A 27,475-nucleotide genomic window follows, 5' to 3' on the forward strand; every position below is an offset into this window, starting at 1 on the left:
AATAATAAATATGTTAAATTACATTTAAAACAATAAATAGAAAAATAAACTGATAAATAAAATCAACAGGTACAAAATGTTTCAAAATTTCAACCAAAGAAAACACACAGACGACAGATAAGACAAATGGACGTAACGGGAGGGTGCTAGATGCATCGGAGGAACCCTTCACAGTTTACATCATGGCTCCCTCCTCGCCTGGTCACCCTTCCTCTCTCCCCAACTTGGAGACCAGGAGACTTAGTGGCTGGTGTCTTGGGGGAACCAGCCAGCAGAGGGAAGCATCTGGTTCCACCTCAGTGCCCTTCTGCAAAGCAGCCTGGAACCCGGGGTGTGGGTTCGGGGGACAGGAGCGTGAGGCGGAGCGGGAGGAAGGACGTCCCTACAGAGGCAAGTCGGTGCTGTTGTGCCGGGTTTTCCTGGCAGTGCCATCGTCTCGGGGCAGCGCCCTCTGCAGGTTGGACATGGCCACGGTCTTTTTGAGGTCAATCACGGCGTAGGAGTCTGAGCTGCGGGTGGGGTGGGTGGTGGGCGCGGGGGCACGGGGGGCCGAGGGGTTCTGGGGCCCCTTGGGGCGGTCTCCACCCCAGCCCTTCAGCTCCACCTGGATGTAGTTGAGCTGCCTGGGGGGCTCAGGGCCCGGCCGGCGGAAATCAAAGTTGAAGACTCTCGGGGAGCCTCGGCGGCGGCTCAGTGGCACAGGGAAACTGCCATGGCTACGGAGGGCAGCCCGGGCGCTGGTGGGCTTCTGGAGCGGGGTCTCGTCCTCCTCACCATCAGGGAAGCCGTTGGAGGACGGAGTGAGCCCATCCCTCGAGTCTCCGTCATCCCCAGCCTCCTCCCCCAGCCGCTGGGTGTGGCTCTCCCACACAGGGGGCAGGGAGGGCAGGTTTTCGTAGTGTAGCAGGGCTGCCCGGCGGTGGGCAAGGCCATTCCAGCCTGGCTCCTCCGTGCTCAGTCTCCAGCCCGCCCCTGGCCGCAGCCCCGCACTGACGTTCTCATAGGTGCACTTGGGCTGGGCCGGGCACTCAGAAGGGCCCTCGTTGTTGTTGTTGTGGTGGGGGGGGGTATCATGCAGGCTGGGGCAGAGGCCCTGGCACTTCATCATGTGCCGCCGAGCCGGGGTTGGGCCCAACACGAACTTCACCTGGCCCGGCTGCAAGAACACCTGGGGGTCACGGGGGTCGGGGGCCCGGACCTGTGGGGGAAAGGGCACCTGGCCCTCGGGCAGGGGCTGCAGGCAATGCCGGCTCCTGTGGTGGTCATCCTCACTGGCTGGCGTGTTGACATAGGTGTGGGACTGGGGGAAGGAGTCCAGGTGAAGCAGGAGAGCCCAAGGGCAGGGAGGAAGGAGAGAGCAGAAGGGACAGGGTAAGAGAAATATGGGGAAAAGAGCTGGAGTTTCCACCTCTTCCACATCCTCCAAACTTCCCAGGGAAGCTGCATCCCTTTTCTGGACAGTAAGGGACCCTATCAATTCTCTTCCCTGCCCATGATCCCTAGGAGGCGCCCTGTTTCCTGATGGCCCATCTCCACCCAGGCCAATGGGGAGGAGCAGGGCAGCTGCTTGCTCACCTGCTCATCAGGAGCAATGAGGGCATGAGTGGACTCTTCCCCAAGCGAGGGGTGTCGCAGGCTGCTTGTCGAAGGGCGCCGGGGTGCTGAGAATCTCGGGCCCTCTCCTGGGCAGCCAAGGAAGCCATTGGAGAAGCTGGAGACAGTGTAGCCTAGAGCTGGACACATAGGAGACAAGCCCATGTGGGCAGTGGGGGTCCTTACACCGCCTGACAACCACCTGCAGCTGAGCATGTGGCTTCCTGGGAGTCCTCCAACCTGAGGGGAAACATTCCCAGGGCCCCCAGGACGGTGGGCCCCATTTAACCGGCAGCCCCCCATCATCTTCCACCTCTCTGTTCTCTAATCCCACCCCCTCCCTCAAAGCTCATGGTGAGCCCCACGTCCCCCAGTCCAACCTCAGCTGAAACACTGAGGGTCACCTTGTCGTCATTGAACTGTCCCTTCAAGTCATTCTAGCTCTGCCAGTGAGCTCTGGGGAAACTCCCCAACATCAGAGGCTGCATTCTTCTATCTTCTACCCCCCCTCACCCCCTGCCGCAGGCCAGCCCACGAAGAGCAGAACACCGAGGAGGGGCTCAGTGTGGACCCACTGAATAAACCAGAGGAAGGTGTGGGAACCTCTCCAGAAAACAGGCATGGGCAAAGATGCCCACACCAAATCAGGAAAGGTAGATGGGTATGACCCAGTAGACAGAAAGAAGAAAGCAAACTAGCTCCAGACTGCTGTTGCTATGGAAACCCAGTGTCTTCCTGTCTGCTCCCGGACCATCCGTCATTACAAGGCCCAGAACGCCCCAGCCGCAGCTTGAGTCGCCTGATTGGCCCAGAAAAGGACTTACTTGTCCCCAAGAGTCATCGGATGTCGGGCAACTGTCCTGGCTGGGTGGCCCAGCCGTCCCCGCCTGCCTGCCTGCCTGACTTGTGCCTCCAGGCCTCGCATTGGCAGGGACTGGGCCTGTGTATACAATCATGGAGGCTGAGGATGGGGTCTCCTCACCATTGGGAGGCTGGGGGGCCCGAGGGAGGCCGAGCTCGGCCGGGTGGCTGTTGCGTGTGATGATGACCGGCTCTTCCATCACATTGATGCTGTTGCACTGCATCAGATCCTGAAGCAGGTTGAAAATTTCCTCGGCCCGGGAGCACTTGAAGGCGAATATCCCTGAAGGAAGAAAGGAAAAAAATGAGGCTCCTCTGACCATGTACCAACAGGCAAGGACCAAGGAGGTTGAAGAGACGCACAACACTCAGGGAATGCCTCTGAACTTGTCCCAGGCCTGGAGGGGGCGGAAGGGCCCCTCATCCCGAACACAAAGATCTGAGAGCTCAGGAAGGAACTGGGCCCACCTGTCCCTCCCCTCATCCATTACCACCATCTAGAGATCTATTACCTCACCTGTATTCCTCACAGCTCAGTCATGTGCACAGGTGAGGGGTACACAGGTAAGGGGAGAAGTCAACATCTGAGCAGAAAAGGATAGTATTGCCCCTCATCCAGTCTTGCTTTCTGTGGGTTCAGTTACCCCCAGGCACCTGGGGTCCAGAAGCAGATGAGCCTCCTTTTGATGTCAGAACATCAGTAGGAGCCTACCACTACCACACACTGCCTACATCATTCCCCTCACTTCCTCTCATCACGTGGGCATGTTATCCTCTCATGTCATCACAAGGGTGGTGTAGTACCGTAAGATACGTTGAGAGAGAACAGACCACGTTCATGTAACTTTTATTACAGGACATTGTTACAATTGTTTTACGTTGTTATTATTAGTTATTGTTGTTAATCTCTTACTGGGCCTCGTTTGCATATTAAACCTATTAAACTGTGTCACGGGCACACATGTATAGGAAAATACAGAATATATATGGGTTTGGTATTATCTGTGGTTTCAGGTACCCACTGGGGGTCTCCTCTGCTGGCAAGGTGGGGGCATTACTGTGTTAAATGAGTGACCACTTCACATGCTGCCCCCATCCTCCTCCACGTACCACCCTTTGCTCCTCAGAAAAAGAGGCTCTACCCAGGGCACCAACTCTTGGCTTGATGCACAACCATGTCCAAGCTCTTTGAGGCAGGAGAGTCTCTCCCTGTTCATTGTTCGTTCACTGTACTTAGTCCAGTACCCAGCCAGAGAGGGAATGTCTACTCTGTACAGGCCCCTGACTTCATGGAACTTAAACTCCGGTGCAGAAAGAAAGAAAGAATGGCAGACTCACTACAAGACACACGTGGCCAGGCAATCATTAGCTCTTCATTGGCTGCCCTATGGCCCTTCAGACCCCAATGCAGCACCTCAGAGTCCCAGGGACAGCAGGACTTGGCTGAGGGTGATTCAAGGGATCCAAAGGTACCCCTGGCGTGTTGGGCTTCTGCACACCCCATCCTGGCAACAGCAGGGCCCAAGGCTCAGGGGAGGCTACTTGGGGTCTATGCGCATGCATATATCCAGAACAGAGATCAATAAAACCCGGCTGACATATGAAAAATGAGATTTGCGGGAATGAGACAGCAAGGATAGAGAGGAAGTGATGGAAAAGGACTTTGCTGGCAAGATATACTAGGAGCCAGAAAAGCCTGGGAAAGCCTGGAGTTTGAGGAGAACTCGGTGTGGGGGCCTAGGGCAGCCCCTCTGGAATCCCAAGTGCAGATGAAACACATGACAAGAAGTCCCTTCCTGTCTTCTTTCTGTTCAGCCAACGTAAGCACCTCTGCTTCGGAAGCCCAAAGAGGAAGATGCATGGAGGGGAAGGCTCCCAGAACATCAGAGACTCACTGCTGTGGACAGTGGCCTCATCAGGGGAGCCTGTTCATCCCACCTCCCCAGTCCCCTCCCTAACCGCATCTAATGCAAGCCTGGCCTGGGTTCTTTCCAGAAACCCAGAGCTTGGGTCTGGGTCCTAAGAGATAAGCCCAGACGATGCTACTCCTTCAAAGAGCCATGACAGGCTCTAACCTTGACTTCATTGAAGGATCACCGTTCTCTGACCCTTGACTGCAGAGAGAAAGGGGAGGAAGGGAGAAAACATCACACTCCAGGCGACAGGAGACAAATATTAACCTCCGGGTGGTTACTCAGTACATCAGAGACCCGAGTCTGACCTTGCCAAGCCTAGCATTCCCAAGCCACGCAACCCCAAGGTAACTAGAGCCTCCAGCCTGACCCTTCGTTATTCACGGGCTCCAGGGTCTATGACCTGGGGGCTCAGAAGAAAATTTGTTTCTATATACCCTCAAACTAGGGTACAGAGGAAGGAGAAATCACTTGCTTACCCAGACAGGTTCTGGCCAGGGAGCACTGGCTGTCTCCCACGGGCTATGCAATAAATGCCCCCACAAAAGGACCCAGACTGGAATCCCAATGACTGAGCTGAAAGAGCACTGGCCTGGGAGTCCACTTAGTTTCTTTTGAACACGCTATGTGCTCTTGGCCATCACCCTTCCCTTCTCTGGGTAATATCCACCAGGTCAGCAGGCTTCCCCACGGCCCCCTGAGCTCTGACTTCCTGCCCCAGTACTTGCCCTGGGGCACAAACCCCTCTCCTGGTGTGCAGCAGGAGCCATACTCACCCTGGCCCGTCTGACACCGGCGGCCACTCTCAAAGGAGAAGAGGTTGGAGTCGTAGCCATAGCGCCGCAGGCAGAGGTAGGGCCAGCGGACAGCCTCACGCCGATGCAGGTGCAGGACCAGCTCACTCTGTGTCAGCTCCATGACTCCGGAGCCCAGCTCCACCCCCTCGTCATCCACATTTGTCACCTAGGGGGGCAGAGAACAGAAGGGTCAGGGGGGAGTTCAATGAGTATGCATAGCGGTCCCTGAGCCACTGGGAGGCAGGCCAATGCAGCGCTAGGGCTGGGGAGCCAAGGGGCTCTCTGGAATGCCACATGATCACCAGGAGACCAAGCGGATCCAGCAGTGCCACTGACCACTGCCCTTCGCTAGGCCTCGGCTTTGGCACTTGGGCAGTGAGGGGGGGGTGGTCAGTTGACCTCCTAGGTCAGATGGTTTGATGACCAAGGTTAGAGGACCTTGACGGTCCATGACCCCTGCCCAAGGACCAGATGCCAATGCATGACGTTTCAAGCTAAAATTTTAAGGCCCCTGAGAACAGAACACAGACCTCCTCCACCACTTCCCTAACTCTAGGACCTTGCCGAGGGCTCCCTCTTCTGGCAAGCAGGAGAACCTGTGCCTCAAAAGCTGGGTGTGAGGAGGGGACTCCCCTACAGGGAAGTGAGGTGGCAGGGGCCAGGGATGCCCGGGGCCACTGGGCCTGGCCTTAGCTTCCCAAAGCCACCAGCAAACGCTAATATAGGGCTTACCATGCATAATGCATATCTATGTATGTATACTAACTCACAAACACAGACTTGTTTTTTCCTCCAAAAAAATATATATGTAAAGCTATGAAGAGATACTGGTAGGAGTGGATGTTCCAAAGGCACGATGTTTGAATCCCAGTATTTCTTCATTCTCGGTAGGACATTCATGGTATAGGAGAGCCACGCAATGGGCAGCGGTCTGGGCCTCAAGTCTTAAGGAGCCACCACCTTGGCCTGTCACTTCACCTTCTCTAGGGAGGCAACGGCAACTTGACAGGTTGGCCCAGGAGCCATCCAGGGAGCCCAGGAGAGGAGGAGGTTGCGAGTACCTTGAACTTGGTTGGGTGGTTGTCTGGGACGCTGTCTCTGTTCAGGCAGCTGCAGCAGCTCCCCATGGTGTCAGAACAGCCAGGCCACCCTAGGGGAAAATGCAATGGACAAGGTAATCTAGGTCAGCTCTGGAAAGCCCCACTTTAGGGACTCTGACAGAACCACCTCGTTAAGATCACCTCCGCTTGGACATAGGAAGACTCTGTCCCTCCTCTAAGACACTCATATTCTCAATCCAGGGCCAGACATGTGTCAGATAAACATTAATTCAAGTTAGGATGTGTTAAAGATTAATGCTGACAGAGCAAAGGAAGAGAACTTCTCAGAGGTAACATCTGATCTGGACCCTGAGAAGTGAGGAGCATTCTGTATGAGATAATGCAAGCAATGGGAAGCCTGTAAAGCAGGAAAAGCATGGACAAAGAGGGAGGGGTGCCTAGGTGGTGAGATTGGTCAGTCGTCTGATGCCTGATTTTGGTTCAAGTCATGATCTCGAGGTTGTGGGATCAAGCCCCAGGTCAGGCCCCATGCTCAGCATGAGTCTGCTTGTGTCTCTATCTCTGCTCATCCCCTTGCTTGCATGCTCTCTCCCTCTCTTTTTTGAAAAGATGAATAGAATAGAATAGAAATAGAATAGAATAGAATAGAATAATAAAATAAAATAAATAATAAAATAAAACAAAATAAAATATAAAATAAAATAAAATTAAATAAAATTAAATTAAATTAAATTAAATAATATAAAAGGCAGGGAACCAGAAAAGTGATTTTCTTCAGAGGGAGCTGGATGCCAATCCAGAGCCTTCATGTGGATTCAGCAGAGAAACTGTAACTTGGGAGTCCCCGACACTTTGGTCTGGACCTTCCTCTTTTTCTTTTTTTTTCCCCTCTTTTCTACCTTACCCTTCCCACATCACTCAAATTCTTTTTTCTTCCCTCACCACCATCCCAAAATGGACTTCAAATTTATCTTTTTGATGTTCTCTTCTGTGAGGCATCACATCACAGTCAAGATACAGTAAGAAGACTAAATTCAAAACAGCACATTTTTTATAACCTTGATTATGCATTTCTTCCTTTAAAAAAAAAAAAAAACTCTGGGTTTGCTCCTCTTTGTCTAAAAAGGAGACCAGAGGCCTTAGTATCTGGCTTTTCCCTCCAGGATTATAGCACTTGGATTACATGTCACAACAGTTGGGCCTTTGTCTAGAATGGAGAGGAGACCGCCAAACTGGAGTGACCTTAGGGAGCAAACAAATGCACAGAACAGTCGCAACCAGAAGGGTTGCAACTTGATGCAAGAAATCAATTTATAAGGGATACCTGGGGAGCTCAGTCAGTTAAGCCTCCAACTCTTGATTTCAATTCAGGTCGTGATCTCAGGGTCATGAGATTGAGCCCCACATCAGGCTCTGCACTCAGCAGTCTGCTTGAGATTCTCTCTCCCTCTCCCTCTCCCTCACTAAATAAATATATCTTTAAATAAATATATCTTTGAAAAAATGAATCTGTAAGATCAGATATCCTTCAGGAACTCCCACTGAATGTGTAAAGCCCTGAACAATCCTGACTGATATCCCCCATTCCTCCCGACTTGGAAAACTCCAGAAGAGTGGCTCCTTTACACAGCTCTCACCTCACCCAGGCCATCGGGGAGCTGACCATGGGAGGGGCATGGGGAAGGACCCCCACTTTATTCCCCCTGTTCTTGGTGGGGCATCATGGCAAGTAGTCTGCAGAGAAGTCACCTGGATCCCTCTGGGACACACCTGGGGCTCACCTGGCACAGGAAACAAAGACCACAAGTTAGCGGAAACCTTCCATGCTCGCCCCCAATTGTTAATGAATTCACTTGCTGTCAATCCATCCCACCTGGATATCTGTTCCAGGTCCTGACAGGACACACAATGAAGAGAGTGAGTTCAAGGCCAAAGGGCCACAAATCCAAGCCCCCCAGGCCCTGAAAGGGAGCCACTACCCTAGTTGCAAGGAATCTGAAGTCGGAGACAGCCTTTTCAGTTGCCCCTAGAACCCATCTGAATCCTGTTACAACCAACACCAAAACCACCACCTTACCTTTGCAGAAAACTTTAACTCTACAGAGAGCTTTCTGAAAAGGACACTGTGATGTACTGGAAAGAATGCTGGCTTAAGATTCAGGAAACGAATGATCTAAGCTGGCACTAAGCATCTGGGAGACTCTGGCAAGACAATCCCCTACCTCCCACCTCAAGGCCTTAGTTTTCAAGGGAAACCTCTGTAAATGGCGAGGTTCTGGCTTAATTAACCTGAAAGCGGTTAAGTCCGTAGTAAAATGGTCACGAAAACGGGTATTTGCCCCTTCCAGGACAAGCTACGCTCCCTCCATCTGACATTTGGAAACTTGATAGATATTCTGTTCTCCAAGCTTTGTAACGCCTAAAATTTTAACATAAACGCTAACAATAAATCAAAATTTCAGGGATCCAGGGGATTCAGCCCCAGGTGGACATGTTGACAAGCCAGGGCCTTGGAGATCCTTGAAATCCCACCCTCCTGCTTTCCAAAAGCAATATCCTTTCCCAGGGGACCCTTGTGCTCTGCTTCCTCCTACAGCTTTCCCGGTAAAGGGACCCCCATCCCTCTGGTCTGGCTTATGCTCTGCAAGAAGGAAAAAGGCTGAGGGAGGTGTGCACAGCCTGAAGACAGGCAGCCGGGAAAATACTGAGGCTGGAGCCACCAACAGGGAGTCTGGGGGTGAAACCAAGAACTATAGGGTGCAAGATGGGGGAGGGTGTTGCACCTTTTTCTGTCCCCTTCGTTTGTCTTTAGGATATCAGAACGTATCATGACACTTCAGTGACGGGGGTGGGGTGGGGGGGGTGGTGGTTACAGTGGCTGGGACAGGTAGGGGCTCTGGTCCCCCAGAGGTGTGGATCGGAGGTGGGAGTGTCAGGGTGGGTTATGGGGACTCAAAATATAGGAGGGCTTGCGGAAACATGGGTAAGTTTTCTGCATTAAAGCGTGGTGCAAGGAGAACGGGGCGTATGCAGGATCAGGAACCGCAGCGCTCTGGAAGCATCTGGGGGGCATTCCGGAGAGTGGTGGCTCTGCGGGCGTGAACAGGAGAATTCGCAGGAGTGAGGGGGTTCCAAGGGCTCCAGGACAAGCCGAGGTGTGTCCGGGGTTGGGGGTGGGGTGGTTCTGGGGAATGAGCGACAGATTCGGGTGGCGGGGTTGTCAGGGAATTTCTACAGACACCGGGAAGCGATGGGGGAGGTCGGGGCCGCGCGCCGTCCCAGATCCCCGCCCCCAGCCCCGGGACTCCACCGCCCGCCCGCCCAGGGCTTCCTCGGGAGGGAGCGGAGGCTGTGGCGCGGCGCGGTGCGGCCTCGGTGGAACCGCCTCGTCCCCGCCCCGCCGCGCCCCGACTCACATCGCCCCGCGGCCCGGGCGGCGCCGGGCCCCGCTCCCGGGTCCCGCTGCAGCAGCCGCCGCCCGCCCGGAGCTAAGGCCTCCCCGCCCCGCCCCGCCCCGCGGCCGCGGGGTCGGAGGTCACCGGCAGCACCAACGAGACGCTGCGGGCGGGCGGACCCGATCGGGGGCGACCAGCGCGCAGCCTAGAAGGTCCCCTTGGAGGACTTTGCAGTCGGGAGCGGGGAGCATGCGCAGACGCCAGAGGGCGCTCCGGGCCAGCCGCGGAGCTAGCCCCACGGAGAGGGGCGGGGCGGGGCGGGGGCGGGGCCGAGAAGGGACCCAGAGATGGGACCGGAGGTTTCCACTCCCCGGATCAGAAGAGGGACCGGGGTCGGGGGAAGAGACAAAAAAGATAGGGGAAGGGCCTGAACGGCCTGCCTGCAGGGAGAAAGGCAAGATGAAGAATCCCTAAAGAGGGCTGGGGACCGGGGGAGGCAACTGAGAGGGGTGAGGAGAGGGGCGGGGCCGGAGGAGGGTCTGAGGGGACCTGCCGGCTCGGAGAGGCGCACGGTTCCGCCAATGACTGAAGACCCGGCCCGACGGCGGCTCCCAGGTGTCCGCCCCGTGCCCGCGGGGGCGCAGTGCCTTCGCGAGCCCCTGGGAGTGGGGAGGGGCAGTGGAGCCTGCACTCTCCACCCTGCGGTCCCCCAGATCCTGTCCTTCCGGCTGCAACTCCAGGCCCCGCGCCAGCTGCCCGCTCTTCCAGTCCGGGAGGGGCGGGCGGGGGCCGCGGGAGGCGAGGGAGAGGGCGGGCGGCGCTCCCGGGGCGGGCGGGGGCGGGCGCTGAGGCCTCAGGGTGGGGACTGGGCGGGGGGCCGGCCGGCGGGGTCCGTCCAGAGCTGCCCGGACGCCGGCGCGCAGCGAGGGTGAGACCCCGGCGGAGTCCCGTGCCCTCCCCTAAGCTCCCAGCACCCAGACTGGGAACCCCGGGGTTCCCGACTCCCGGGGACGTCCAAGAACAAGCCCTAGGAATCTGTCGAGGGGACACTTGGCAGGGCCGGGTACTTCTCTCTCTCGCTGTCCGCGGAAAACCTTCCCATCCTTTTACCTCCCTGGTCCCTAGGGCTGTGCAGGCTCTGCCCTCCAGGGCAGGGGCGGATTGGGAAGAGTGAACTCTTGAACCGGGTTGCACCTGCGCGGGGGCGGGAGACAGGGTTCAGCCCTGAGAAGGAGGGGGATTCTTGAAGAAATCCAGCTTGTTAGTAAGACCGGGTCCAGGGCTGAGTGGAGATGGGAGGATGGAAGGGTGAGGGGTGAGAGCTGACTTCTGAGCATTGTTTCTGTGCGGGGCAATTGCAGACAAACTAGAACCTGGAAGAGGGTGCAAATCCACCCTGAGGTCCCAGGTGGCTCCGAACCCTCTCCCAAGTGCCTCTTGCCGCCTGGATGGAGCAGGGGCAGTGCTGTCAGGGGAAGTGGCTACTCCTGGCCCTGAATGTGAACAGCCCATCCTGGCTGCTTTCCACAGGAAACATGACAGAACAGGAAGGAAGCAGATGGGTGTGGAAGCAGGGATGGGTGGCACAGGACGTCTGAAGGGGGTGGGAGGGCTGGGAACCAATATAACTGTTAAGAGTCCAAACCTTGTTCTCAACTCCACAGCTGAGTTTTATAGAGGCCTGGGATCTGGTGAGGACCTCCTGTGCCCTAGCTGCTGTCAAAATCCATCCTAGACCTCAAAGGCAACTTCTTCCTAGGACATCCCCCAGTTTTTTAGTGTGACCTTAGGCAAGTTAACCTCAGTTTGTTTCAGCTCTCAACTGGGATAACAGAAACTACCTGATAGGATTGTTTTAAGGATGCATTCTATTATGTAAAGTGCTATTTTGGTCCCTTGCACAGAGTAAACATTACAGAAAAGTTTGCTCTGGTTATTTTTCTCCTAGAGTGCCATATATACCTGCCTAGAGCTCTGGCCCTATTCAGTCTAGTCTCATCTCTCTCTTATCCACAGGAGTATGAGCTCCTTTTTTTTTTTTTTTTTTTTTTTGGAGTATGAGCTCCTTAAGGGCAGGGCCCATCTGTTTTCTACTTCAGTGGTCACCCTCACCCCCAAGATCCTGTGGTCCTGCTAAGGCTGGCCCCAAGGAGGGCCAAAGAGATGTGTTTAGAATTATTCAATAAAATGGGAAATTGCTGCTATAGGTAGAAGCCAAAAGCACACGGGATTTTCCTGTCCTTGAGCTTATAGACAAGATGAGGAACTGTCTTGAGCTTGCAGCTGGCAAAGTGGCCCTTGTGTTGGGAGCATGAGGATGCAGGTTCAGTGGAGTGTTCAGTGCACAATGATGAATGGTGGGAGTTGACACTGGGGAGGTGGGGAAGGGGCCAGTCTCCCAAAGGCTCATTAGAAAGGCAGAATGGCCTCTCCTTCCATTGTGGGCCTCCTCTTTCCTCCTTCCCAATCTTGGGACGACCCAGAATTTGAGCTTCAGAACTCTTGGGAGTTTCTGAAAGGCCTGGCCTCAAGATCTGGCTCAGCCACTTAGTAGCTGAGTGACTTTGGGCATTTATGCTCTGTGAGCCTCAGTGTAGTCATCTATAAAATGGGGACAGGAGAACCACCCACCTCATCTGGTCATTGGGAGGACAGAAGGAGACCATGCCTGCAAAGCACTTAGCCCTGCCTGGCACATCGTACATGAGGGACTGACAAATGGGAGTTCTTGTTTTCTGGACAGACTTTGTCACCAATGTCAGTGCCGAGCTCTGACTGGCCCCATCAAGGGGAGAGCCTCACCCCTCCAGAGCCAGGTCCACCAGCCAACTCAGACAGTGACCCAGGCCACCTGCCAGACAAGCACCCTGAGGAGACTTCTGCGCAGGTAGTAGGAGCCCTTCCCTTCCCTCTGAGGCCAACCTGCCTTCCATCCTACAGGCCTCCTCCCATTTCTACCACCCGCCTGGAAGGTAGCCTTTGAGCCCGATCTCCTGTGGTCCTTTTCTCTTTGCAGGAACCCCTGTCCCTACAGCCCCCTTGGGATGGGGGATGGGGACATGGGGGTTCGACTTTAAACTTATTCACATGAATACCCGTTCCCTCTCTTGGGGAGTCTGTGTTGTCAAAGCCAACTCCAGGCTTTGGCCCCAGACTAATTGATTTCAAGCATAAGAAAGGATGCCATTTGGGGGTGTGGGGCCTCCCCAGCCTGCTTCAATCAGACCACAAATGCAGGAGTGGATCAGCTGTCCTTGTCTTGATCTTGGAGGGGGGCACATGGTAATCATTCCAGATTGGGAGGAGGAGGGAGGAAAGAAGAGGAAGGCAAAACTAACCACCCCTCTCCTGCCACATCTCCTCAGGATCCCGAAGTTCTGAGCTTGGGGCTCCCTTGCCTGGACACAGACGGGGCCTCCATCTGGCCTGGGCTTCGGATCCTCCTGCAGCAGCTGCCTCCGCAGGACAGTGATGTGGGTCTCCCTCTCTCTGCCTCCCTCTTTTTACTGTGGGGCCAGACTCCAGAGGATAGGGAACTAGGACCCAGCTGTGCCGCTAACTGGGGAACTCATTCCCCTCCCCAGCCTGAGTTTCCAAGTCTTCACAATGGGTACAAAAGCATCTGCTCTGCCCACAATGCTTAGTTGAAGAGCAAATGAGAAAATGGACATGAACAACTTCGGAAACCAATAGTGGAATGTACAAATGTAGAGAGTATGGTTAAGTATTTATTGAGGCCCTAGTGTGTGCCCAGACAAAAGGCTTACACTTCAGCTAGGCGGGCAAGACCAGGGAACGTGGAATAAATCGGAAAAACAACAGAAAGTGACAGTGAGCTCCAGCTCCCTGGGGGTAAGGATCTAGATAAGTGGTGACAGGGCTTAGTGCTGTGGGCTGTCAGGACCTGAGTGGTGGCCATTCCCGGGGGCAGGTGAGACTGAGGTAGGCTTACTCCAGCTCTCTTCCCTCTCTCTGTGCCCTTCTGTGCCGTTGTCTTCTGCACCTCCAGAAGCTTCTACAACCTTCCTTTGACCCAGCAGCTAACTAAGCCTTCTCCCTCCAAACTCCAGCCTTGCCTGTTGGGGCTCTCCCAGTCTCAGTGGAGGCCTGTTTCTGCAGGAACGCTACTGCCTGGCCTTTGAAGAGGATGAGCTGGCCGAGCTGCGGCTCTTCTGTGCCCAGCGGAGGCGGGAGGCCCTGGGACAGGGGGTGGCCTGCCTGGTACTTTCCAATCTGGTGGAACACACCTGTGAGAAGGTATGTAGTGCGCCCCCCCCCCCCCCATTCCTCCTTGCCTTCTCACTTCTGTAGAAGGGCCTAGCTCCAGGGGCTCAGGTGGGGAAACAGGGGTTGGGGATTGACAGTTTGGCAAATTCCAAAAAGAGAGGCCACCTTTAGGGGTTCTCCGTGGAGCCTGCAGTGGAGGTGGGCCTGCCAGGGGGAACCGTTGGGTTGGGGTTAAGATGGAAGAGCCAGGAGGGAAGCCTCTGACCAGCCCAGCGCCTGACCCGGCAGTGCAGGGAGCCGCTGAGGCCAGGGGAGTACGGAGTGTTCGCAGCCCGGGCAGGAGAGAGGCGCCGCTGGCACCCGGCTTGCTTTGCCTGCCAGGCCTGTGGCCAGGCCCTGATAGACCTCATCTACTTCTACCACGACGGGCATCTCTACTGCGGCCGTCATCACGCAGAGCTGCTCCGGCCCCGCTGCCCGGCCTGTGACCAGGTACAGCCCCAAGAGGGCTGCTGGGAGGGGGCTGCCCAGGGTCCACCGCGGCGAGAGGTAAGGGGACACCTCTGCCGGTACCGCGGAGTGGAGGACTCCGAACCAGCCTGGGTCCTTTGTGTTCCCTGTGGCTCTGACTGGAATCCTGGGCATGGGGACCCGTCGCCTTGTGCCCTCCCCTGCCGCAAGCAAAGGCCCCCAGACTTTCTGGGACTCAGAGGATTTCTCCGGAGCAGGGACAGGCGTTCATCTCGGTTTGCCGGGTGCCCAGTGCTGTCCTGATCAGGCGAGGAACTGCCATAATGGGAGCCCAAGAGGCAGAGCGGAACCCTGGGTTGGGAGTCCCGGCGACCGGGGTCGCGCTTCTTCAGGCGGTGCCACCTGCTAGCGGGACCCCGGCTAGGCCAGTCAACCCTCCCTGCGCCCGAGTGGTTGAGTAGATCAAAGGGGATGTCGGTAGACGTGCTTTAGCGTTAACTGGGTAAAAGGCGTGGTTCTGGGTGGATGAATGAGTGAATGAATGAATGAACGGGCCGTTCTCCCCCCTCTCCCAGCTCATCTTCTCCCGGCGCTGCACTGAGGCCGAGGGGCGGCGCTGGCACGAGAACCACTTCTGCTGCCAGGACTGCGCCGGGCCCTTGGGCGGGGGGCGCTACGCCGTGCCGGGGGGCGGCCCCTGCTGCCCCCGCTGCTTTGAGCGTCGCTATTCGGCTGCCGGCTCCAGCCAGGCCCCGGCACTGGAAGGGAGGGCGTCCCCTGGTAAGGGAGGAGAAGGTGCAGATCCGGGGGGAAGGGGGCAGCGGCTTGGGCTGGGCCGAGGAGGGGATTCTCCCGGGCCGGGACCCTCGCCCCGGTCCCACGCCGTCCCGTCCCCCCACCGCACCCCCCAGACCCGAGCCTCGGGGCCCGCAGCTCTCACCGCGCGTCCCTGGCCGGAGCGCTTCCAGGGCCTCCCGAGCCCACCCCGCGCCACCGTCGGGGCTGCGGCGCGGGACTCACTGTCGGACTGGGGACGCGGCCGCCCTCTGCTGGGCGGCGGCGGGGACGCGCGGGGGCGGGGGGTGCCCGGGAGCGGCGTCGCGGCGGCGGCGGCGGCGGCGGCGGCGGCGCGCACGGCCCGGGGGCGGGGCGGGATAGAGGCCGGAGCCCCAGCTGGATCCGGCTTCTGGCGCCCTCCCCGCCCGGATCCGGGAGAGGGGCTCCCGGCTCTGAGACCCGCGTTTCTGGCCCGGCCAGCAACAGGGGAGGCGGGCCTCGACGGAGCGGAGGACGCCGCGGCCGTCTCCCGAGCAGCCCTTCCCGCCGCTGCCTCCCGCTTCGGCCCGGAGGCCCGGAGAGGGCCGCTTCCATCCAGCCCGGAGCAGGAAGATCGAGCTGGGGACCGGACGGAGGCACCCCAAGGGCAGGAACGGGGCCGGCTGGAGAAGCCGCTCGACGCCAGGGAGGACGCCCCCTGCCCCACCTGCTCCTCCTCTTCGGACTCGGAACCCGAAGGCTTTTTCTTAGGCCAGCGCCTTCCCGGTCCCTGGAAGTCCCCCGGAAGCCTCCAGGCTGGGGACAGCGACACCTCCAGGAGACACTGCGCCATTTGCTAGTGGCGCAGCCCGGGGAAGGGGAAGGGGCGCGTGATCGGTTTGGTGGGAGAGCGAGGATCTCCTCACCCTGTAAACATCCTAGATTGAACGCAGTCAGGGGCACCCCTGGGAGAGGCGGCCAGGTCACAAACTTGGAGTGCTCCTCTTAAGCCTGCGCATCCTAAGCCTTCAGACGGAGACTTTCTTGGGGGAACCCCACCCCGCAAAGTTACGCGTCCCCTGCTGAGCTAGCCCCTAGGCCCACCCCCACGGCTGGGGCGGCCCCGCCCCAGCATCTTCCTGAGCCAATGAAGGGAGCACGCAGAGACCACGTGTGGCCGTGCCTAGGCGGGCAAGCCGCAGGCCTGGAGGGAGCTCCCCGCCTCGCGGAGCTCGTGGACGCGCAGCCCGGGACCTCTCGCTCTCCCCCGGGCCGCGGCGCCCCCTGCCGGCCCGTCGCCGGCGGAAGTGCGAGGCCGGAAGTGGCGTGCTCTGCGGGCGCCGGCGCCTACGCGGTGCGTCGGGAGACGCCTTGCGGATCGTGAGGGTGCCGCTATGGCTTCCAGCGGGGTCGGCGTGAGCGCGGCCGGCGCGCCAAATGAAGCACCCGAAATTCCAGACAACGTGGGAGATTGGCTCCGGGGCGTCTACCGTTTCGCCACCGACAGGAACGACTTCCGGAGGTAACCGAGGCCCCGGGAGCTTGTCCCTTTCCGGCCCTCCGAGCCCCCTGCGCCCTGCCTGGCGCCTCTGCGTTGCTCTGGCTGAGCTTTGGAGCGGTCCTTGGCTGGGAGAGTTCCCGTGCGGCAGAAGCGATCTTTTGAGTTACTGGGCTATGTCTAGAGAATTCTCACCCTGACCAGGGGGACCCGGGAAAAAGGCGCCAACACAAACAGGCCTTTCGGCCCTAGGCGAGTGTTTAATTGTCCTTTGCATTTGATTCTGCTCCGTGGATACAGAAACGGACTCCAAGTAACCATGTAGTTCTTGGGCAACCTACCATTGTAAAGCTCTACGTTCTTGCAATTCTAAAAGCGTTTATGCCTCCGAAGCTTTTTCCAGGGCGGTGATGGCAAGTCTTTCCCCCCAGTATCCTTCCTTAACTAAAGACAAGTGAGTCAGGGACGACAGGGTTAATGAGATGTTCTTTTTCCAGGAACTTGATCCTCAATTTGGGACTTTTTGCTGCGGGAGTTTGGCTGGCTAGGAATTTGAGTGACATTGACCTAATGGCACCTCAGCCGGGGGTGTAGCCAAATAGGTAAGAACTTAACCTGAGCTCTGCGGGTCTGGGAGCTCCAGAGGTTGAGAGAAGCAATAATATTTGTCATCTATTCACAAAATACAGGAAGGAGATTTGATAGAAGTCCTTGGCTGTTCCTAGTTAAATGTGTTTACAGATGTTATGAGGAATTTTGAGTCTCTTACTAATTTTCCTCCAGTGCTTTTACATTTCTAATGCCACTGTTGTCCTGTTGTCTGATTGCAGACACATGGAACCCCCTGTGCTGTACTTGAACCTTCCAAAACTAGAGCCTCCAATTTATGACCGTCACAAGACTTAGCCCTCTTGGAAGTTGAAGCTTCAATCAGACCACCTTCCCTTCCCAATTGCTTCGTCTCCTTGAGCCCACTCAGAACTCCATTCTCTGGTCAGCAGTCAGGTTTCAGCCAAAGTGTTGTCCTCTGTTCTGTAAAGTTCTGTACATAGTTCCTAAGTTTCTGCAGGAGGTGATCTTTGCTCTTGTCCTGAGGAATAACCTAATGATATTTTAAGAAATATTTGGAATAAAGACGTATACAAAGACCATCATTTTATTCTTTTAATAAGAAACTTCAGCTTACAAAAACAAGGTGTAAAAAGTCAAGATTTACAAAAATCATAAAAACATGATTTTTATTTCACACTCAAGAGACATGAACGAGCCCCAAACATGAATTGTAACAGAGATGGTTTGCTTCATATTAAAAGGAAAAAAAAAAAAGAAAAAACCGTAGCCACTGTACACTGATGCCAACATAAGGTGAAACGTGATTTTTGAGGAATTTCCACTGTTGAGCAGAAGTAGGGGAAGAAGCCATTTGGTGTTGCATAGCATTTTACTGCACCAGGTGGGTTTTCCAGGCACCAGGGGGGCATTGTTGCTATAATCGAGTGGGATCTCTTGGGAGAAAGAGGGCAGTGATACGCAGGTGGAGGCAAGGTGAGTCAGCCTGGGCAGCGGGTACTAAGTGACACTGCTTGAGGAAGCTGTTTCCTTCACGAGGAAATAGATGTTCTCTGACCTGAAACTCACGGTAGTGCCACTGTCCCAAGAGTTGGGAGTTCTTTGGAAATGGAATATGTAAGGAACTGGCAGTGGAAAAGACTCATGTAGGCTCAGAAAGATGTGGAGAGAGACAGTTTTCCCCCTAGGCAATTTTGTTCTGGTTGTTTTATTCTAGGCATTTATTTTTTAAAAGTTTATTTATTGAGTCTTTCTACACCCAACATGGGGCTCCAACTCATGACCCTGAGATCAAGAGTTGCATGCTCTGACAGCTAGCCAGGAGCCCATCTATTAGGTATTTTTTAAAATCCTGCTTTTCCACGTCAAGTTTCCTATGGAAGGGATATGGGATTAAAGGGTATGAACTGGAAAGGATGGAGGGGTCAGTATGAATGCACCACAGTGGCCTAACCGGCATAAATCTCGTTAAGAAATCTTGAGAATCAGATTGTGTATGTTTTACAAAGTCCTGTTCTCTTACAGTCGTCAGGTAGGCTCCATCTGTTGGGGAGGAGGTTGAGCATGTGTGAATTCAGGCCTGTGGATGGCTTGCTTACCAAGAAGCCAAGACCCTGAAAGATTCTACGCTAGGACCACAGACGACTTGACAGGTCTTAACACCCATCTTACTAGGTGTTAGGATGAGAAATGGTCACACGCATGAGAGCAAAGCTTGGGTTTGAACCCTCCCCCATGGTGACCAGAAAGGAAACTTAAGCCACAGCATAAATTCTAAGCCCCTTCAGATCTGCATCAGACCACTGCTAAGATAATACAAGCATCTCCTGTTCTTCATAGGCATGAAACAGATCCTTGGTCTGCGGCCTGATCTACTCATAACTGTGAAGAGTTCTATTTTACAAAGTTTTTTAAGATTGAAAATAAAAATCCAGCAAATTAAGACATGGCAGCTTCCAAAGCATAATTTGTATTTCACTCAAAATTTTACGTTTTAGCTTCAAGGAATAGAATTTACTGTTAGTGGGTTTATAAAGCCGTAATACTGGCAAGGTAAAGTTTCATTTAAACTGGCTTAATTCCTCAGTGTTAAGAATTTAGCAAGTAAAGCTATCAAATCTACAATTTTCCCAAATTCTGATGAACAGTTATGAATTCCATAAATTGAAATGCTGGCCTTCACCATTCCAACACAACATTCTTCCCAAGCAAAGTCGGTTTCACATTTGTCATATGATTTTTAGCCCTGGCTGATTAACATAGCACTACAAAAATCTCAGATTACGTGGTTAGATTTTAAATGGAAACGTGCCAGCAGAAATAAGTATGGGAAGAGTCCACAAGAATGACCATTTGATCAATGCTGGAGTGGCTAGCTATAGTGTATTTAGAGCAATGTGTGGGTTGAAAGAATAAACACTGGTCAGTTGAAGCCCTAGACCAAGACAATGGTTAAATGTGAAAGATCTAAACTAAACTCACAGTCAGAAGGTGCTTTCAGCTTTAGTGCTGATTTTAAAAAGAATCTGAACCACCAGGGAGATGCATACTTACCCAGTAAAAAACTAAGTTACCATGGGAGATTTTGCTCCAAAAGTACAACCTCACCCAATTAATTAGGGCAGTAATTAGGCCGAAAGAACCAATTTTCAAATGTGCTTCAAGTGGTGAGCTTTTTAAACACCCTTTGGTGAAGTCTCACAAGCTCAATGGAAACCTTAAGATCAGAGTAAAAGGAACAGGCTATAAACAGCCCTGCAGGTGAGCAGACTGGGTCTTCTCCCCTTCCTCAGCCACTCAGCATCATCCCAGTCAGCACCTGCCAGGGGAAGAGGCTGGAGGGCTGGGGTAGGTTCTTTGAGCCTTCTCTTTTACATATTACACAGTGCACTGGCTTGCCTTATAATCTAAAGGTTCACATATTGGGGATTGTGTTCTACACTGCTTCCTGAAATTTTGTGCAAAAGAACTTCAGAACTAAGGAAGGTAATCCTTCAGGAGGAACCATTTTTGTTCGACTTCTATCCTAAGTTGTCCAGCATTAGGAAAAAAAGGCCCTTTCTGAACATTTGTGCTCTCCCAACCAGCTGGAAAAACAACTCTTCCACTCATAATATATAACCCGACAAGGGTATAGTATATGTTTGGGAAGAAGTAGCACTCCCAGCCTACCCGAAAAGGCCCAAGTTAATGTTTGGAACGTAAAAGAGGTGCTGAGACAGAACGGGGTATACAGTCTGCCTTGAAAAGCAGCCATTTGATGAATAGTCACAAATCCAAAGATTTTGGACATTACACAGTAAAATTTCAGAACCTGCTGGTAAGAATAATTATCTTTCACACATGAGATGAAATGCTTTTTAAAAGTCTTATATCAAATGTCCTTTACACTGTACAGACCCATTTGTCACCCAAAATGACAAGGAGGCATCTTTTCCCTTAATCTTTTCAATCCCATGCAAACCATAACTGGGTACAAGGCACCAAATGTTATGAATTGTATAAAATTAGTTCACAAAGCTTTATCAATAAGTAAAACAAACTCCCATCTCCCCCTCCCTGCCTGCCCACCCACATCCCACCCCCACAACCCAAGCAAGTTTTCATTCTGTACTACTGTCAACCTCTCTCAGGCTTATGCCCCACTGCCAGCCAATTCACTTCATCAGTTCTTGCACTTGGATGGAGCTATAAGCATAGCCAGAGTAGGGAACTCATACAATCATTGACTCTAGAAGCCTTGCCATTAAAAACAAAAATAAACTCTGCTATTGAGTCCATAGGACACATTAACACTTCTACAGTTTCTAATTTTATTCATGACATTTTAAGAGACATCTGGAAATTCTTTTCAGTGTGGCACTGCCCCCCTCAGAGGGCCCAAGAAGGGGCTGGATCAAAACTGGCAAGAGCTCTGCCCACCATTTAATAAGAGCTTCAGTTCCTGGCTGTTAAGGGCATTCCTAATTTTTTTTTTTTTTTTAAACTAGCATGGATGCTTATCTCAGAGGCAACCACAAGTATGAGGGTCAAACTAGACTGAGGTAAAAATCCTTTTTGAGGGCCAGGGTGCATTCATCTTGGCTGGCTACAGCAGAAAGTAAACACACCAGCCAACTACAAAGGGTTCCTGGAATGGGACACTAACTACTTGTCTGGGAGCAGCAGGCCCCATAAGGTTTAGTTAGGAGATCTTGGGTTTGATTTGGCAGCATCTAGTCAATGTCTACCTTGTTCTTATCTTCTTCTCTTTAGAATGTTTCAGTTTAAAGTAAGATGCAACTAAGAAATCCATCTACTTCCAATATGTAAATAAATTAAAGGCAAAGGGACACTTCCCTCACAACAGCCATTGGCTTATGCAGCAGGGAACTCTTTAATAAAAATCTCCATAAATACTAACTTCTCAACAGCGTCTAGTGCTGCTGCCTCTGGGTACCTGAGGTGTCTGTGACTGCAGGGGCACCTTCGAGAGTATGCAGCTCAGTGAGGACTCTGGTAGTGGTTTCTATTCCAACTTATTTTAAACAATTTTATTAGTTTGATACAGGGGTGCTCAGCTAAGTTAAGGGCTTATTTCATAAAGTCCTTAAATCTGCTTAATAATTCTTATAAATATTTGGTATAAAACTATCTTTAAAAATTAAATTTGAAGATCTTTTAATTTTTCATTAAATGTTCATTTTTCTTAAGTATTTCCCCCTGGACAGCCGGAGGGATGAAGTAGATGCTCTATTAGTTCTTTTCCATTTGTAAGTTCTCTTTTTCTAGAATAATAAATATAGCATTCAAAGACAGATGAGGCACAATTTGTATTTTCTTTTTTACTCTCCTTGGGTTTTGTTTTTTGTTTTTGTTGAGTTAATGAACTTTTCCATTGCTGCAAAAAGTCATCATCAATCCTGCCAACTTAAAAATGTGGATCTAGAGAGTACAGCTTTATATCAGAGCCTCTGGCAACATGGGCAGCTGTAACACTTTAAAACAGTGTCCAGGAGAGGGCGAGCCCAGGCCAAGCTTGTACAAAGAAGCCTGCAGTAGACCATATAAACCAAATAGCATAAAAAATGCCATACGCTATCGCTTCCAAATAAAAGCTAAGTATTACAGAAACCTCACAGTGTTGGAAAAAGCAAGTTTAATTTAAAATATAGTCACTCCCCCTTCTTTATCAGGGTGAGCCATTTTGTCTGAATTTCTTCCATGTCTCAGCGCTATCTGGCAGGTCCTATGGGAGAGTTCATCTCAAAAGAGGTCAACAGCACATGCTACAGATCTGATCTGGAAATGGGGCTCACCGAAACCCCTAAGCTATGACCCTCATTCTTACCCTCTCTTTTCCCAACATCCCACCCTCTCCCAAACTCCCTCCATATCTGCTTCCTTTGAGTGACAACAGTACTGCTACCTGAACTGAAACCTTAATATGAGACACTCAGCTTCATACTGATGGCTGAGGCAGGCTGCAGCAGCCCCTGCAGTGACAGTTCCGGTTGGCGTTTGCTGTTCCTGGTGAGTCTAACTGCAGGAGTGAGAAGGTAAATTCAGTGGTCTCTGATGGGGAGGAGGGTTTCCATCTGGGCAGTTTCATTCCACTTACAAACTTAACCGCTATAAAAAGAAAGATGTATTTTACTAGCACTTAAGTAAAGGACAGGGCACTCTTTTTTTTCCCCCCCTCCAATGGGCTGAATGCAGGTGGGTAAAGAAACAGGGATTATCAAATTGGGGAGGAAACAGGCCAGGGACAGCAGCAATGAACTGTTTGGACATCAGGGAGCAGATTCCTAAGCCCTAGGAAAGCAGAAGTTCCCAAACAAGAATGTTCTGGCCCTCCAGGTGCAAGAAAGAAGCTGCAGGCTAAGAAAAGCTGCACCCTGCACCAAGACAAGAACAGGTGATGGGCATTCAGATAAGACTGGGACTGCCAGGCATCCTTGCCTACCCTCAACTGAGTTCTGAGACAGCCTTGGACAACTGACCTAAAGACCAGTTTAAACCAAACCATGTGCTTGCCCTACACCTGAACCAGGGATATGCTACGGAACTGGGCAGCCAGAGATACCCTTAGGCTCAGCATGCAACAAAGAACAGGTCATCTGCCAGTTTATTGCTTCCCCATATGAACTGCTCCTTCTTCAGAATGAAGGGATGTTCATGCCAGTCTTAGATGATGTGGAATGATCAAATGATGGCACTAGCTAGCCAGGGAAGGTAGGAGACTTGAAAAACCTCCCATTTTGCATGGGGAAATTTGTTCTATGCATCTCATTCCGCTTTTCTACTGCTATCCCCTAAAAAAGGAAGTCTGCTAGTTTTCAACCCTTGAGGGTTACTTCCTTTGTGGGAACAAATCCTTATTATTCACCTCCTGCCTTGGAACCAATTCCATCCGGCAAGCTGCCAGCCCAGGCCCCTGCCCCCACCCCTTCACGTGCTGTGTCCAGGGCTGCTCACATCAGGAGGGTTCTTCTGGGGCTGCAAGGAGATCCTGATTAGTGGGGGGATCACATAATGGAAAGAAAACATGGCTGCTCTCCTGGCTGCATATGATCAATTTACCCCCTCTTTCCTCCACCCAGATCCTCTATATTCAGAAGCAACTGATGAAAGAATCTTCATAGAAGTTACTCCTTTTGATTTGTTTTATCAAAGGAGGGAATTCCCAATCCATTCAAAAGGAAGTGACTACAGATTTTAGGATAAGACATGAGTCACCTGGCTGGCACCTTCTGCTGTAGTCCCAGTGAGGCAAACTTAGTATTCTGTTCCTGCACTAAACCTTACTTCCTGTAAGAGGAAAGATGTATAAACACCAACAATTTAAAAGCAAGCCAGTCCTTGAAACATGCCTCCCATTCAGTGGAAGGGCCGTGGTCTGCCCTCATCGTTGTTGCTGGACTGCACCTGAGCTTGGAGTTGGGTTTCTGAAATTCTTGCATTGCCCTGAACTGTTCTTTGAGTGTAAAAAAGGATGTAGGCTTGAGTTTTGCACACTTCCTCGACACTGCATACATTCAGCTTTGAGTCATTGCAGTGGACCCAAAAACCTAGGAAAACCAAAGGAAAGAAAGAGAGAAAGTGACTACCCCACTTGTATTTCCAATTGGCAGGCAAAACCAGGAGATGAAGAAAGGGACAGAGGAGTTCTGTACAGAGCCAACCCCTGACTGGTGGTGCTGGTGGTGGGGTAAACAAACCAATAGATTTCCCTGTGACGGCTGGCTTCAACTCCACCCAAGCCCACCAAAATACTGCTTACAGTATCGACTGGCTGTAATTTCTGTCCTCATTTTATCCAGGCTTTTTCATTGCTTACTAGGGCCCTCTACAAAGGCAGCCTGAAGACGGGCTAAGAGATGGGAAGAGGAGGAGCACAGGTGAAATGTACATGGGGAGGAGTGATGAAGGGAAATTTAGAAGGAATAAAAAGTTATTCCACCCAGCTACCTTGAGGGGTAAGGGGTTCGTTATGAGAAACACAGCCGAAGCCCACCCTCCTCAGTGCAGTAGATGGGAGGCTCTGGTCTGGGATGCCCAGGACTGAAAGCTCCTTGGAAGGGGCCCTTGTATCCCCACACCTCCCACAGTAAGGGAGGGAGGTGGTAAGGACATAGAAAGTACTCGGGAAATGGCTTCAGCTCTATCGTGAGCTGGGGCTAGTGAGATTCATACAGTATCTCCATGAGATTATAAGAGTCATAGCATTTCTGCATAACTACGACGGAAATGGAGGTCTGTAGAAGTATTAAGAATCATGAGAAGCCTCAAACATTAACTGAGCATTATGTGCTAGGAACCGTGCTAAGTACTTTTACATGTGTCAGTTCCTGTCAATTCTTAGAACAATCTTATGTTGTCACTTGGTGTTATATCCAAAAATTGAATCCAACTTTCATAATTCTTTCCACTAGATTTTAATGTATGTAATATCCCCCTATAGATGACATAAAAGGAAAGTGATGGAATGTGGACAAACCAACCCTTTTCCGTGTCCCCCACCCCACAGAGTAAAGCGCACGCACCTCCCTCTGTGTTGTAGCAATAGGCTGTGTAGTGTCCTGAGCCAAACCCTTTCCCGTGATGCATGACCACTGCGGAGAGATCATAGGCAAAGGTCTCTTTGTCAAGAGAGGAGAGCATGTCCCTGCAGCAGTAAGGTTCCATGGTTAATACCTGGTCAAAGACGACATGGACCCCAATCTTCTCTCGATGATTACGGCCAGACCACCTAAAACAGGGATAGAAGTTTCTTATAGTAAAAAATGGCATATGCTATCCTAGGTAAAGGAAGGTAAAACAGGGAACCAAGAAAACGTAACCTTTCAGATTTGGCTTCTGCATCAATAAAACAGTGATCAGTGTCCACATGTATTTCCTGTGAACGTTCCGTGACGTACTTTGAAACTAGAAGTCCCTAAAACAAGCAGTTCAGGCGATAATCTTTTTGTAGTTTACTGCCTGCTCTTCTCTTCACAGACTATGTCATTCTCGGTTCTGAAGATGACTTTACATAAGCCCAGGTGAGGCTAGAGAATCTTCAAGCAACAGACACCCAGCGCGAGCTACCTGATGAAACAGGGCCATGAGAGCTGAAGCCCTGTCCTGGGCCCCCACGTTAACATGCCTTCCTGGGCGGGAAGCATGTCATCTCCATGGAACATGCAAGGTCTCTAGGGAACAGGCTTCCCTTTCCAACACCAAAGGAGACATCTGCCCTCACCAAAGCCTTTGAAGCAGCTATATCCCCAAGCTCACAACCACCTGGGAGGCCCCAGAGCAAGCTCACCTGAATCTTTTAAGGTGCAGCCGGAGGACCTGAGGTAGTCTGTAGATCATTAACTGCTTTCTAGCTTCACTCAGAACAAGGGGTTTGGGATTGGATTTTCGTCGTTTGCCTATATGGTTTGGGAAGGTATAAGACATAGATCGTGAGGAGTCTTGTTCTTTCCTAGCTATGGTGAGACGACTTGCCACCCAATATGCCCTCTCCTTATTTCTCAGTACTGGGACCTCAGTTTCATCTGGAGCAGTGCTGTGACCCTGTCAGACTCTATTTCTCAGCGGACCCCCCCCCCCAACCCCCCGTGCCTTCCTGGTGCGGCTACAGCTCTTTTGCCAGAGAGGAAAGAGATGATTGTGTGGGGGCACTCTTACGATGACTGCAACTGCTCTTCTTCGACCATGAGGTAACCTTGGGGATAGAAGCCTTGAACTAGTCAAGTTGAAAAATGGAAAGAGCCTGGATCCCCCAATGGCCGTGCAGATACTGTGCTAACCCCTGAATGTCCTTCAGACTTCTTTTATAAAACAGAAAAAAAACAAGAAACAAGAAACAAAAAACAAAACAAAAAACAAAAAAAACCCTGTATCTTATTTTAGTCATTATTATTTGAGTTAAACGAAAAACCAAACCTAATCCTGATATATCCATTTCTAAATTTTTGCATCAGTAGCCTCCAAAACTGGTATGGGTTTAGGGTGGTATATTCCTGATATCATGGATTTATTAATGGAATATACTGAAGGGTCACTGCAACAGCATGCATGCAGCATAGATGCACATTAGGGTTCTATGCCTATATATATGGGTTTATCACTTAAATTATGACACACCAGAATATAACTTTAAACATTTTTGTTTTCATCAGGTAGGCCTAATTCAATCTCCTGCTCACAGCTAGTTGTATGCTGTTCAAACTCTCAACCTCCGTTTCTTCTGTAAAATGGGGAATAAATCATATATTTCAGGCTTAGGAAAAAAGTAAGGTGGCACAGGATTACCAAAGGACAGGATATGTAAACAGATTTTTTTTCAGCATGAATTGTTTGTGGCATATACAAATATTTAGAAAAGAAACTGGCTTTATAGTTTTATGCTGTACCTAATTTTTGGATAAAAGCAGACTGCTGGACATGGAGGACCAGGTGGACAAAGGCTGGCCAAATTCATCCAGTCCAAAGAAGAACCAGTGCTCAGACTCTAATTTTGTTTCTAAAAATACCAAATTGTGAGAGGAAAGCATTTCTAAATTACATCAAATAAACAATGGAAATAAAGTTCTCTTAATTTCCATCAGAAGCCTTCTCTATACCCATTTACTAATGACTGCTTGATTATTAAATTAATTAGATTGGTGAATGGATGGGAATATAAAATTAGTGGTCCACTGTGATAATCATTGTCTTTGAGATATCATGGTCTCAGTGTCTGAAGAGCCTGCCATCTAAGTCCTGTCTATACCACTCATGAAAGGCAGCAAATCACAACCAGAGGATGCTTCACGGGGCTTCCTGTGACAATAGGATATGGAGCTGCTGGTTCTTATAATGG

At 51.8% G+C, this 27,475-nt stretch overlaps 4 protein-coding genes across 18 annotated transcripts in view; 2 read left to right on the forward strand and 2 right to left on the reverse strand.

Moving 5' to 3' along the window:
• Positions 1-9,724, reverse strand: FRS3 (fibroblast growth factor receptor substrate 3). Of its 2 annotated transcripts, none has more exons than XM_038554030.1 (7): positions 9,642-9,724; positions 7,863-8,006; positions 6,226-6,314; positions 5,144-5,330; positions 2,576-2,737; positions 1,576-1,733; positions 1-1,300 (listed from the first exon to the last, which is right to left on the reverse strand). In XM_038554030.1, the coding sequence occupies exons 3-7, from the start codon at positions 6,289-6,291 to the stop codon at positions 383-385; spliced, it is 1,491 nt and encodes a 496-aa protein (XP_038409958.1). In that variant the 5' UTR covers positions 6,292-6,314; positions 7,863-8,006; positions 9,642-9,724; the 3' UTR covers positions 1-382. The 2 variants fall into 2 exon arrangements, with proteins under 2 accessions (XP_038409958.1, XP_038409959.1); XM_038554031.1 differs by lacking the exon at positions 9,642-9,724 and adding an exon at positions 8,303-8,491.
• On the forward strand, positions 9,242-16,403 carry PRICKLE4 (prickle planar cell polarity protein 4). Of its 10 annotated transcripts, none has more exons than XM_038554038.1 (8): positions 10,164-10,235; positions 11,285-11,410; positions 12,364-12,507; positions 12,986-13,093; positions 13,740-13,877; positions 14,136-14,339; positions 14,894-15,098; positions 15,576-16,388. In XM_038554038.1, exons 3-8 carry the CDS (start codon positions 12,376-12,378, stop codon positions 15,932-15,934), a joined length of 1,146 nt encoding a protein of 381 aa, XP_038409966.1. In that variant the 5' UTR covers positions 10,164-10,235; positions 11,285-11,410; positions 12,364-12,375; the 3' UTR covers positions 15,935-16,388. The 10 variants fall into 10 exon arrangements, with proteins under 10 accessions (XP_038409969.1, XP_038409963.1, XP_038409967.1 ...); XM_038554037.1 differs by lacking the exon at positions 10,164-10,235 and adding an exon at positions 10,691-11,182; XM_038554041.1 differs by lacking the exons at positions 10,164-10,235; positions 11,285-11,410 and adding an exon at positions 9,242-9,380 and having other exon boundaries at positions 15,576-16,390.
• TOMM6 (translocase of outer mitochondrial membrane 6) lies at positions 16,396-27,223 on the forward strand. 2 transcript variants are annotated; one of them, XM_038554046.1, is made up of 3 exons: positions 16,396-16,596; positions 17,070-17,174; positions 25,621-27,223. In XM_038554046.1, exons 1-2 carry the CDS (start codon positions 16,469-16,471, stop codon positions 17,164-17,166), a joined length of 225 nt encoding a protein of 74 aa, XP_038409974.1. In that variant the 5' UTR covers positions 16,396-16,468; the 3' UTR covers positions 17,167-17,174; positions 25,621-27,223. The 2 variants fall into 2 exon arrangements, with proteins under 2 accessions (XP_038409974.1, XP_038409973.1); XM_038554045.1 differs by lacking the exon at positions 25,621-27,223 and adding an exon at positions 17,403-17,723 and having other exon boundaries at positions 16,402-16,596.
• Positions 17,724-27,475, reverse strand: part of USP49 (ubiquitin specific peptidase 49) — an 85,771-nt gene continuing 76,019 nt past the window's right edge. For 2 of the 4 annotated variants that reach the window (XM_038554029.1, XM_038554028.1), the window contains exons 5-7: positions 25,931-26,039; positions 25,167-25,372; positions 22,758-24,191 (exon numbers count right to left, since the gene is read on the reverse strand). In XM_038554029.1, coding sequence (XP_038409957.1) covers positions 24,001-24,191; positions 25,167-25,372; positions 25,931-26,039 — 506 coding nt within the window. In that variant the 3' untranslated portion in view covers positions 22,758-24,000. The other 2 variants (XR_005367689.1, XR_005367690.1) reach the window with 2 other exon arrangements.

This window comes from Canis lupus, chromosome 12 (assembly GCF_011100685.1).
Source record: "Canis lupus familiaris isolate Mischka breed German Shepherd chromosome 12, alternate assembly UU_Cfam_GSD_1.0, whole genome shotgun sequence".
NCBI classification, from domain to species: Eukaryota; Metazoa; Chordata; class Mammalia; order Carnivora; family Canidae; genus Canis; species Canis lupus.

Coding starts and splice junctions, on each gene's coding strand:
- FRS3 (XM_038554030.1), bottom strand. CDS start 6,291: ATGGGGAGCTGCTGCAGCTGCCTGAACAGAGACAGCGTCCCAGACAAC. Junction 5,331..6,225: donor ACCACCCAACCAAGTTCAAG/GTACTCGCAACC, acceptor CTGCCCCCCTAG/GTGACAAATGTGGATGACGA. Junction 2,738..5,143: donor CCGGTGTCAGACGGGCCAGG/GTGAGTATGGCT, acceptor TTCTTCCTTCAG/GGATATTCGCCTTCAAGTGC.
- PRICKLE4 (XM_038554041.1), top strand. CDS start 12,376: ATGTCAGTGCCGAGCTCTGACTGGCCCCATCAAGGGGAGAGCCTCACC. Junction 12,508..12,985: donor CTGAGGAGACTTCTGCGCAG/GTAGTAGGAGCC, acceptor ACATCTCCTCAG/GATCCCGAAGTTCTGAGCTT. Junction 13,878..14,135: donor TGGAACACACCTGTGAGAAG/GTATGTAGTGCG, acceptor CTGACCCGGCAG/TGCAGGGAGCCGCTGAGGCC.
- TOMM6 (XM_038554046.1), top strand. CDS start 16,469: ATGGCTTCCAGCGGGGTCGGCGTGAGCGCGGCCGGCGCGCCAAATGAA. Junction 16,597..17,069: donor GACAGGAACGACTTCCGGAG/GTAACCGAGGCC, acceptor TTCTTTTTCCAG/GAACTTGATCCTCAATTTGG.